Genomic DNA, 12,463 nt, shown 5'->3' with positions numbered 1-12,463 from the left:
GGCACTAGTGTCACTTAGAACTGCAGCCACTTCCCCCTTCCTCAGGTCCTAGCAGCTCCATGGTCCTCCTTCGCCTGTGGCCCACCCCTCCTGGTACTCACACATGCTGTGTCTATCAGATTGCATTCATCCCCTTCTCTGGTCCCAGTGGCTTCCTTTTCCAGCATGGCATATGTGATATCATGCTGTCACTGCCACTGACATCAAGAAGATCCACGAAGAGGAGCTGGCTTTGTGAATGCTAAAGACAAGGTGAGAGGGGGCTGGTGGGACACAGAGAGGTGGAAAAGCTGCTGGAGGGACATGGCAGTGAGCTGCTGGAGTGACAGAGGCAGAAATGTGTATAATGGACACTACAGTGGGCATTATGTGTATAAGGGCACTACTACTGTGGCCATTATGTGTATAAGCAGCACTTCTGTGGGCATTATGTGTTTAAATGGCACTTCATGGGGCATTATGTGTATAAGTGGCACTACTGTGGGCATTAGGTGTACGGAGCACTACTACTGTGGGCATTATGTGTATAAGCGGCCCTACTACTGTTGGCATTATGTGTAAGGGGCACTACTGTGGGCATTATGAGTATAATGGGTACTATTCTGTGATGTAATGTGAATAAGGGGAACTACTGTGGGCATTGTGTATAAGGGGCACTACTGTGTGGCATAACGTGTATACAGGGTACTACTGTGTAGTGTAACATCAATAAGTGACACTACTCAGTGACATAACATGAATAAGGGACACTACTATGTGTCGTAATGTGAATAAGGGGCACTACTATGTGGTGTAATATGAATCAGGAGCACTACATGTGGTGTAATGTGAATAATAGTCCAAACAATTGTGCTTTTAAAAGTGATAATGTCAGAAAAGGAAACGAAAATGAAGAAAAAAGTTTAGTTCTATCCATGTTATTTTCATTATGCTATCTGTCCACGATGGATTTACTTTTTGTTGATTTCTTCTTATGTTTTCAGATGCCATTTATTGAAACCCAAAAGCCTGAAAACCAGACAACACTTAGGAATTTCTTATTACTGAATTTTTCAGATTACTGGGCTTTTATAACTATTTTGTTTTTTATTATTTATTGTAGTATCTTGTTTGGTAATTCCTGCATTTTTGCTATCATTAGGATCGATGCAAAGCTGCACACTCCCATGTTTTTTTTCCTGAGTAACCTGTCCTTGTTGGACATCTGTTACTCATCTGTCACACTTCCCGTCATCTTATATAACTGCGTAACAGGCAACAGAAAGATTTCTTACCACAAATGTATTGCACAGTTGTCTCTGTTTGTGTCACTAGGAGGAACGGAGTGTATTCTATTGGCTGTCATGGCATATGACCGTTTCATTGCCATATGTAACCCACTACATTATCCAGTGGTCATGAGCTACAAAGTGTGTGCCAGTCTGGCTGCGGTGTCATGGCTGAGTGGAATCCTAAACTCCATTATTCATACAGTCATGACCACAAACCTCACATTCTGTCAATTGGAACAGAGCATCAATCACTTCTACTGTGATGTGCCCCCACTCATACAAGTGGCTTGTAATTCAACCACATCCATTAAATTATTGCTGAACATTGTCAGTATATTTTTTGGTTTTACTCCATTTCTTTATATTGTCATATCCTATGTCAACATCATCTATGTGATTTGGAAAATCAAGTCTTCTGAAGGCCGATGGAAAGCTTTCTCAACCTGTTCCTCCCACCTCATCGTTGTGACCATTTTCTATGGGACTGCTAACTTTAACTATGTTGGACCTTCAGGTTACTCTTTGGAAGTTGAGCGTTTGGCTTCTCTCTTGTATAGCATTCTGACTCCTCTTGTAAATCCCATTATCTACTGCCTGAGGAACAAAGATGTTAAACATGCCTTGAAAAAAAAAATTCAGATGCTTTTATATTAGAAATTGTAGATAAAATAGCTTTTTCGTTTATAGTATTATCTTGATCATTGTTTTCCATATTTATGCTCATATAAATTAATTTGCTATCTTTTTCAAGTACATATTTTAATTCTCCTTTTTTCCTATTTTGGATAAGCGTATTAATGCAGAAGCAACAAATGCAAAGTATTTATCTGTGGTGTTTATAAAAATGTAAAAAAAAAAATCACATTTGCTGTTAGTCCACTTTTTAATTTTTATTAAAAAATACTTTTTGTGGCAATTTTGCTAACATTTTATTCACGCTATTAAAAGAAGCAAAGATACTAATCACAGACAATAAAAAGCATCTGAAAAAAAATAAAAAATTGTGATACTGATGTTGGAATGTGACAAGTTCCACCATTAAAAATGGTCTCAGCAGATGCTGGTTAGAAACCCATCAGTGGTTATTTGTGTGGAACATAAGAAAATAATGAGACCTTTTTTTAATGTATTTTTTTTTAGAAAAAACTGTATTTTGAATTCCCTTTAATATAAAGAGGCTAAACTTACATACAGTAATTAAATGCAGTCTCATATTCAATTATTTGCTGTACATAACAAACAAGGTAGACCCAAATATTTACCAGCATCACCTTGGCAAACTCTGTTGCTTAATTGTCAAAGTAGTATCCATCCAAGCCTTATGGCCCATACACACGGTGAGATTCGGGCTATGCCCGATTCTCACTATGCGACTGTTATGCACACCAGTGCCTGCAGGAATGTACTGGTGTCTGAACTCTTATGCACACCAGTGCCTGCAGGAATGTACTGGTGTTTGAACTGTTATGCACACCAGTGCCTGCAGGAATGTACTGGTGTCTGAACGGATAGGGATGCAAAACAAATGAACTCACAGACAGACTGGGGAATATGACATTACGTACACAGAAGGTGATAGGGTAACAAAATAAACACAAAGTGAACAGAGAAGCCCAGAGGCTAAGAAACTGGGTGTCTCCCTAGTATTAGTAATGCTCAGATGGAAAAAGCAAGATGTTGTGTTTTAATACGTAGAGAACCCGAAATGCTGTTGCTAAGGGCAACAGCAAAACCCTAAAGGGTTACCAACGGGTGTGGCAGTAAACTCCTTGGTCAGAGATGGAATGATAGACACAAGGAGAGTCTCCACAATCCTAATCCTCACTTGCAGTGCACAGGTTCAGCTTACTGCCACTAAACTGACACCTAAACACCTTGCACAGTGAGACAGGATTTAGGCAGGCAAATCTGAGAATACAGCCGCAAACTTGCTAAGTTCACAGAGTAGCAAAAGAACCCCAGCAAGTTAAACGACTGACTCCAGTCTTACTGCTAGGTCTGGATTGGCAGAGTGTAGTACCAAATCCCCAGGCCTATTTGCAGTAAGCAACAACAAATACAAAGCTACACAGTACTGGCTAACTTTCAGGAACTGACTAACCAACAAAGATTCAGCAGCATCTGCTTAACCTGAGAAGAGGCCTTATATAGCAGGTGCTGTCCACGCCCCACTCAGACCTCACAGACTGTGAGCACAAAAACCAGCACCGGATCCCCTGCCGTGCACAGAGCCTGTAACCACTGCACAGCAAAAGACCCGAACCGGAGTATCAGCTGCGCTCAGGTTACTCTGCTAGCACTTGTCTCCCGGTTGCCTTGACGACGTGGCAGCACAGGGCAGGAGACCCTAACAGTACCCCCCCTCTGACGAGGGGTCAAAGAACCCCTACCACCGGGTTTATCGGGGAACTGCGAGAAGAAAGAGCGTATCAGTCTGGGGGCATGAAGATCACAACTGCGCACCCACGACCGCTCCTCCGGGCCACACCCCTTCCAGTGCACCAAAAATGACAGCCGACCCCGAACCATCTTGGAGTCAAGAATCCTTTCAACAACAAACTCCCTCTGGCCACGTATCAGAAGAGGGGAAGGTCTTCCACTGGAAGAAGGATTACTAATCGCCCGTTTTAAAAGGGAACAATGAAATGTTTTATTGATACCCAAAGAACGGGGCAGATCTAACTGAAATGCCACCGGATTGATAACCCTGGTGATCTTATAAGGGCCGATGAACCGGGGGCCTAACTTATGAGATGGCTGTCTCAACTTCAAATTCTTGGTAGACAACCAGACGAAGTCTCCTAATTTGAAGCTGCAGGGTCTTTTCCGCTTATCAAAAACCCTTTTGGTCACTAATGACACAGACACAAGGGCTTTCTTCACTTTCCTCCAAATACCTCTAAGGACCGAAACCACAGAGGAACCACCAGGCGTGGAGTCCAGGGGGTCAAAAGAATTGGCCTTAGGATGATGCCCATACACACAAAGGAAGGGAGAGATCCCTGTAGCAGAGTGAGCCGCGTTGTTATAGGCAAACTCCGCCATGGACAGATGAGCAACCCAGTCAGTCTGACACTTGGAGACATAACACCTGAGGAACTGCTCCAAGGACTGGTTCACCCTTTCAGTCTGCCCATTAGACTGCGGATGGTAGCCTGACGACAAGCTGACAGAAATCTGGAGATCGGAACAAAATGCCCTCCAGAATTTGGCCACAAACTGGGATCCGTGGTCAGAGACCACATCAAGTGGCAACCCGTGGAGACGCACAACATGCAGCATAAATAATTCAGACAGGCGTCTGGCCGATGGCAGCCCAACCAGTGGAACGAAGTGCGCCATCTTCGAAAACCTGTCAACGACAACCCAGATGGCTGTCATCCCCGAGGATTTGGGCAAGTCCACCACAAAATCCATTGAAATGTGGGTCCATGGCTTAGATGGGATAGAGAGTGGATGTAATGGGCCAACAGGAACCCCTCTAGGAGTCTTATTTCGGGCACAGATGTCACATGCCCGAACCCACTGATCCACATCCTTAGCCACCGAGGGCCACCACACCGCCCTAGATAGCAACTCCCGAGTTCTGGCAATACCCGGGTGACCTGCCGACTTCTTGGCATGGAATTCCAGGAACACTCGCTGTCTTAACCTAGGAGGCACAAACAAAAGACCTACCGGAAGGTCTGGAGGAGCCTGCTCCTGTGCTCTAAGGACTAATGATAAGAGGTCCTGGGTAATGCCCACTTTAATACATGATGGGGACACAATGGGCAACGGCTCCTCGGTGGTCTCCTGGATTGGAGCAAAACTCCGCGAGAGCGCATCAGCCTTGATGTTTTTTGACCCAGGGCGATATGTTATCAAAAAATTAAAGCGAGCAAAAAACAAAGCCCATCGTGCCTGCCTGGCATTGAGACGCTTCGCTGACTCTAAATATGCCAGATTCTTATGGTCGGTGAGAACTGAGACCACAAACTTAGCCCCCTCAAGCCAGTGTCTCCACTCCTCGAGTGCATCCTTAATAGCCAACAATTCCCGGTTACCCACGTCATAATTCATCTCGGCAGGCGAAAATTTACGGGAAAAGTAAGCACAGGCATGAAGGCGATTATCAGACACTCCCATCTGAGAAAGCACTGCCCCAATACCCATCTCAGAGGCATCCACCTCCACCACAAAAGGACGCTCTGGATCTGGGTGTCGCAGCACCTTGGCCGATACAAATGCCCTTTTGAGACGGGCAAAAGCCGATTTAGCCTCACAAGACCAGTGAGCAACATCCGCCCCTTTCTTAGTGAGTGCCACCAAGGGCGCCACTATAGACGAAAATCCAGCGATAAATCGTCTATAAAAATTCGCAAAGCCCAGGAAACGCTGAAGCGCCTTCAAACTAGTGGGCTGCACCCTATCCAGGACTGCCTGTACCTTGGAACCCTCCATTTGGAAACCTTCTGGGGAGATAATATATCCTAGAAATGCGATTTGCTGAACTTCAAATTCGCACTTCTCCAGCTTCGCCCCAAGCCGGTGGTCTCTGAGTTTCTGGAGGACTAAGCGTACATGCTTCCGATGTTCCTCCAGGGAATGGGAGAAGATTAGGATGTCATCTAAGTATACAACTAAGAATCTATCCAAATATTCCCTGAGTACATCATTCATGAAATCCTGGAAGACTGCCGGGGCATTACAGAGCCCAAAAGGCATCACCAAATATTCATAATGCCCTGAGTGGGTATTTAAAGGCAGTCTTCCATTCATCCCCCTCTCTTATTCGGATTAGATTGTACGCACCGCGTAGGTCAATCTTAGAAAAAATGGTGGCAGTACGAAGCTGGTCAAACAAGACCGTAATGAGAGGCAGTGGGTATGAGTTTTTAATCGTGATACGGTTCAATTCCCTGAAGTCGATGCAGGGTCGCAATGAACCATCCTTTTTACCCACGAAGAAGAACCCCGACCCAACTGGAGACTGTGAAGGTCTGATAAATCCCTTAGCCAAGTTCTCCTGAATGTACTCTGCCATAGCCTGAGTCTCAGGACGTGACAGGGAGTACAACCTGCTCTTGGGAAGCTTAGCATTTGGCAACAAATCAATGGCACAGTCATAGGGGCGATGGGGAGGTAGTACCTCTGCAACTTTTTTGGAGAACACGTCCGCAAAATCTGCATAACACCCTGGCAATCCTGGCAAACTTAGCTGCGAGAGCCTGACTGGAAGGCTCAAGCAACTCCTGAAACAATCAGTACCCCAACTAAGAATCTCCCCAGAGACCCAGTCAAATTGAGGATTGTGGGCCCTTAACCAGGGTAACCCCAACACCAATGGGGCAAAAGTACAGACAGTCACATAAAAGGAAATTTTTCAGAGTGTGTGGCTCCAATAAACAAAGAAATCTGGCTAGTGCAAGAGGTAATTTTACCTTGGGATAATGGTTCCCCGTTTAACCCACAAATCTCAATTTCCGATGCCAAGGGTACTAAGGGAACAGAGTGTTTCAGGGCGAATTGGCGGTCCATAAAAACCCCGTCGGCCCCACTGTCCACAAAGGCCTCAGTCTTGACAGTTTGACCGAGGATCTTCAAGGTCACCGGAATGATAAAAGTCTTCTTGGGAAATTCTGACTTCTGGCCTGACAGGATATTTCCCATCACCCTCAGGCCCTGAAGTTTTCCGGCTTTTCTGGGCATGATACTACCACATGACCTTTATTCCCACAGTACAAACAAAACCCCTGCTGTCTCCTCCGCGTCTTCTCACGTGAGGAGAGGCGGGTAGCCCCAATCTGCATAGGCTCCTCGGAAAATTCCTTAGAGTCTGAGGTTCCCTTGGGAAAGAAGGAAACCTCGGTCTCCCTTTCAAGCCTACGCTCTCTCAGCCGTCTATCCACCCGGATGGATAACTGCATGAGCTGATCCAAGCTATCAGGCAAGGGATATTGTACCAGTTGGTCTTTTATCTGGTTAGAAAGACCTCTTCGGTACTGGTGTCTCAGGGCTGGGTCATTCCACTGGGTATCATGGGCCAACCTCCGAAACTCCGTACAGTAAACCTCAACTGGCCTTCGACCTTGCTTTAGGATCGAAATCTTAGCCTCGGCTGAGGCCGTCTTGTCAGGGTCATCATACAACATGCCCAGGGCCGTAAAAAAAGCATCAACACTTTTAAGCGACGGACAGTCAGGCTGCAACCCATATGCCCAGACCTGTGGGTCTCCTTGTAGCAAGGAAATCACTATGCCCACCCGCTGAATCTCCGACCCAGAAGACTGAGGCCTAAGCCGGAAGTATAGCTTGCAGCTCTCCTTGAAACAAAAGAACTGCGAGCGATCTCCAGAAAAACGATCCGGGAGATTTACTTTCGGCTCCTTAACCCCTGAAGGTGCTGCTGCTGCGGGAGCTCCGCCAGCGGCCTGGGAGGTGTGCATTTTAATGGACAAATCATTAAATTGTCGAGTCAGGACCTGCACCTGATCGACCACCTGTTGCAACGTATTTTGAGGGGTATGCTCCATATTCCCACAAAATTTCAACAGGAGTATTAGGCTGCTGAATATGTTATGCACACCAGTGCCTGCAGGAATGTACTGGTGTCTGAACTCTTATGCACACCAGTGCCTGCAGGAATGTACTGGTGTTTGAACTGTTATGCACACCAGTGCCTGCAGGAATGTACTGGTGTCTGAACGGATAGGGATGCAAAACAAATGAACTCACAGACAGACTGGGGAATATGACATTACGTACACAGAAGGTGATAGGGTAACAAAATAAACACAAAGTGAACAGAGAAGCCCAGAGGCTAAGAAACTGGGTGTCTCCCTAGTATTAGTAATGCTCAGATGGAAAAAGCAAGATGTTGTGTTTTAAGACGTAGAGAACCCGAAATGCTGTTGCTAAGGGCAACAGCAAAACCCTAAAGGGTTACCAACGGGTGTGGCAGTAAACTCCTTGGTCAGAGATGGAATGATAGACACAAGGAGAGTCTCCACAATCCTAATCCTCACTTGCAGTGCACAGGTTCAGTTTACTGCCACTAAACTGACACCTAAACACCTTGCACAGTGAGACAGGATTTAGGCAGGCAAATCTGAGAATACAGCCGCAAACTTGCTAAGTTCACAGAGTAGCAAAAGAACCCCAGCAAGTTAAACGACTGACTCCAGTCTTACTGCTAGGTCTGGATTGGCAGAGTGTAGTACCAAATCCCCAGGCCTATTTGCAGTAAGCAACAACAAATACAAAGCTACACAGTACTGGCTAACTTTCAGGAACTGACTAACCAACAAAGATTCAGCAGCATCTGCTTAACCTGAGAAGAGGCCTTATATAGCAGGTGCTGTCCACGCCCCACTCAGACCTCACAGACTGTGAGCACAAAAACCAGCACCGGATCCCCTGCCGTGCACAGAGCCTGTAACCACTGCACAGCAAAAGACCCGAACCGAAGTATCAGCTGCGCTCAGGTTACTCTGCTAGCACTTGTCTCCCGGTTGCCTTGACGACGTGGCAGCACAGGGCAGGAGACCCTAACAGCGACAGGGCCAGGTCGGCACATAGTCAGTATCGCAAGCACACTCATTATGTGCTTGCGATACTGACTACGTACGATTTTGGCTAAGTGTCAATTTTGACTGTGTCTTCTATCGAGATAGTCAAAATTTACTTGCCTGCACAGTCTATCTATTCTTGTGATGCCGGCATCGAATCGGGATCGCAAGGTGACTTTCACCTTGTGATCTGCACTAACTTTTCTTACGATTTTGACTATATAGTCAAAATCGTAAGAAAAAATCTCACCGTGTGTACACACCATAACTTTCAGATGGTTGCTTTCTGTGCATGCACCAATTATAGCACGTGTTTCACCAGAGCCGGACATAGGCATAGGCAAACTAGGCAATTGCCTAGGGCATTTGATATGCCTAGGGGCATCAGCAGCTTCTGCTGATTAAAATGATATGCGGCATGCCTATATTCTGTGTGTAGCATTTCATATGCAGATACAGCCACAGTCTCACAGTATATAGGCATGCTGCATATCATTTTAATCAGCAGAAGCTGCTTGTGCATCCTAGCAACATAGCAATGCAAATAAGATGCATTTTCATAAAAAAGGTGCCCGACGTTAGCATTGAGGCAAGATTTATGAGGACACACCTGTATCCAAGCAGAGGCAGAGGTCACAGTGTTAGTGGCAGTGTGAGTGCTGTGTGCATGTGAGTGGGTTGGTTGTACAGTAGTGTTCATAATATGTGTAAGGAGCATTGTGTGTGTCATGTAAAAATGCATTAATAATGTGCAACATATGTGTAAGGGGCACTATGTGTGTCATTATGTGTATAAGGGCATTAATAATGTGCGGCATATGTGTAACAGGGTACTACTGTATGTGTGTCATTATGTGTTTAGGGGCACTAATAATGTGCAGCAAATGTGTAGGGGGCACTATGTGTGTCATTATGTGTATAAGGGCATTAATAATGTGCAGCATATATGTAAGGGACATTATGTGTAAAAGGGCATTAATAAAGGTTGTCATAATGTGTAAGGCGCATTATGTTTATGAGGACATTAATAATGTGTAAGGGGCATTACTGTGTGGAATTATGTGTATAAATGCATTACTAATGTGTGGCATTGTGTATAAGGTGCTATACTATGTGGCGTTGCATATAGAAAGGACACTACTGTGTCGTCTAATATGAATAAAGAGCAATAGGGTGTGGTGTAATGTGAAAAAGGAGACGTAATTGAAATTGGGGTTACTATTGTGTGGCCATGCCCCTTGCCAGCAAAAACAAACCCCTTTTTGGGCTGTGCGCCAAATGTGCAAACTGTTCCTTTTTAGAATATAGGGGGTACAAACACCAAAATAAGGACTGCTATGGATGAGGGTGAAGGTGCTGGGAAAGAGGTGCAAGGTCAGAGGCGGAACCAGCGGTGGTGCTAGGGGGCACCAGCCAAAATCTTGCCTAGGGCATCATATTGGTTAGGGCCGGCTCTGTGTTTCACACTGGATCAGACTTCATCAGAGGAATGCACACAGAACTCCAGGCTGCCATATTAATGTTGCACAGACCAATCAGAAGTTAAATATAGTACATTGCTACGGAATCAGCAGTGTAAAAATATATAATAATAATAATAATAATAATAATAATTTTAGATATGATTATTATTATTATTATGATGATAATAAAAAATAATAAAAATGATATCAATGATTCATCTATAAATGATGTCTGTATATTATTACATAAACTATATAAGACATTTGTGTAAAAATCAGTATCATAATATCTTAATCAATATACAAGTAATTTTAATAGTATAAACATATTGCATATATAGTAGAAAAATACAAATAGAAAGGATACTGAAGGGGTATATACTGCACTGTAGATAATGATTGATTGATTGATTGATTGATTGATTGATTGATTGAATTAATAAAAGGGATGAAGAAGAACAATTACGTTGTTTATCTTAAAGCTAGACTCTAGATACCTAATATTAATTCAACAAATTTAAAGTTAATGATTGCAAACATTCTGTTTTAGTTTTTGGACGCAGTTCTGACAGAGAGTTTAATTGAATAAATAACAGTTATTCATCTCTTAGGATTGTATAGAAAAAAAATAAGATTTTAAACCTACCGGTAAATCTTTTTCTCCTAGTCTGTAGAGGATGCTGGGGACTCCGTAAGGACCATGGGGATAGACGGGCTCCGCAGGAGACATGGGCACTAAAAAAGAACTTTAGGTATGGGTGTGCACTGGCTCCTCCCTCTATGCCCCTCCTCCAGACCTCAGTTACAGAAACTGTGCCCAGAGGAGACGGACAGTACGAGGAAAGGATTTTTGTTAATCTAAGGTCAAGATTCATACCAGCCCACACCATCCACACCGTATAACTTGGAATATACGAACCAGTTAACAGTATGAAACAAAACAGCATCAGCCCGAGAATGATCAAAACTGTAGCATAACCCTTATGTACAGGGCCGGCGCCACCATTAGGCAGCTTTAGGCAGCTGCCTAAGGGCGGTAGCACTTAAAGGGCGGCGCTGAGTTCAACTAAAAAAAAAGTTCAACTAAAAAAAAAAAAAAATTAGGGAAGTCAGTGTCGCTCACTTACCCCCGCCCTCCCGACCCGGTGACCGGGTAAAAGATCTGCTCCCTCCGCCTGGTCTACCAAGCAACGGAGACCACAGCACGGAGCTGCTGGACCCAGAGGAAGAGGCCGGGGGCGGGACCTTCACACGGCTGACTCACTTTAATAGCCCAGCCGAGGGAAAAGGTGAGCAGCATCGTAGGGAACAGTGCAGGCGGCGGGTAACACACTGACCGCACCGCACATCCATACATAGCTCCCTGACAACGACCGGCGTCTGCCCCTGTGTGCTCCGTGTGCAGAGAGGAGTGAGCCGCATCCTCCCACACAGGGGCCTCTACGTGGTTGGGGTAATAAGGTTAGGCTTCTTTGTGACACTGCATCGCCCTACCCTGTGTTGATTATATATATATATATATATATATATAGTGTATATATACTGTGTGTATATATATATATATATATATATATATATAGTGTATATATACTGTGTTTGTGTGTGTGTGTGTGTATATATATATATATATATATATATATATATATATATAGTGTGTGTGTGTGTGTGTGTGTGTGTATATATATATATATATATATATATATATATATACACCAGATCCGGCACTCATATCCTCCCACAAAGAAACTTGCCAGGTGCCCTCCGTGACGACCGTGTTGCAGCGGCCCACAATAGAATCTCACCACTCGGCGGCACTCCGGACGAATGAATAAAGACTACAAAGTCATCTTGGATTAAATCGACGTTTCAGTGCTCGGCGGCACTTTTATCAAGATTATCAGACAGCATAAAAAACCATTGTGTATACACCATATAAATACTGTAGCATCAGTGAGACCACACGTTGCACGTCAAGTCCCGCCCCACTCCCAATCATCGTGGTGCCGGGCATGACGTGCAGACAGCTGAATTAAATAAACATTGAATGCACATTGTGAAAATCACAGTGACAAAAGGCATAAAAATCAATAAAAATCACACATAAATACAAATAACACATCTAAATAAAACACGTGAAATATAACAAGAATAAAAACCAATGACAAGCACTAGAATTTTT

The 12,463-nt window shown here is 44.3% G+C and overlaps 1 protein-coding gene across 1 annotated transcript; it reads left to right on the top strand.

Annotated features, from left to right (window-relative positions):
- Positions 1-944: 944 nt before the first annotated feature.
- On the top strand, positions 945-1,925 carry LOC134965300 (olfactory receptor 5V1-like). Its single transcript, XM_063941777.1, has one exon. It carries the CDS (start codon positions 945-947, stop codon positions 1,923-1,925), a length of 981 nt encoding a protein of 326 aa, XP_063797847.1.
- Positions 1,926-12,463: the final 10,538 nt, after the last annotated feature.

The sequence above is a fragment of the Pseudophryne corroboree genome, chromosome 10, assembly GCF_028390025.1.
Source record: "Pseudophryne corroboree isolate aPseCor3 chromosome 10, aPseCor3.hap2, whole genome shotgun sequence".
Lineage (NCBI taxonomy): Eukaryota > Metazoa > Chordata > Amphibia > Anura > Myobatrachidae > Pseudophryne > Pseudophryne corroboree.
The sequence above is the reverse complement of the archived record's forward strand: the minus strand, read 5'-3'. Positions and strand labels throughout refer to the sequence as shown.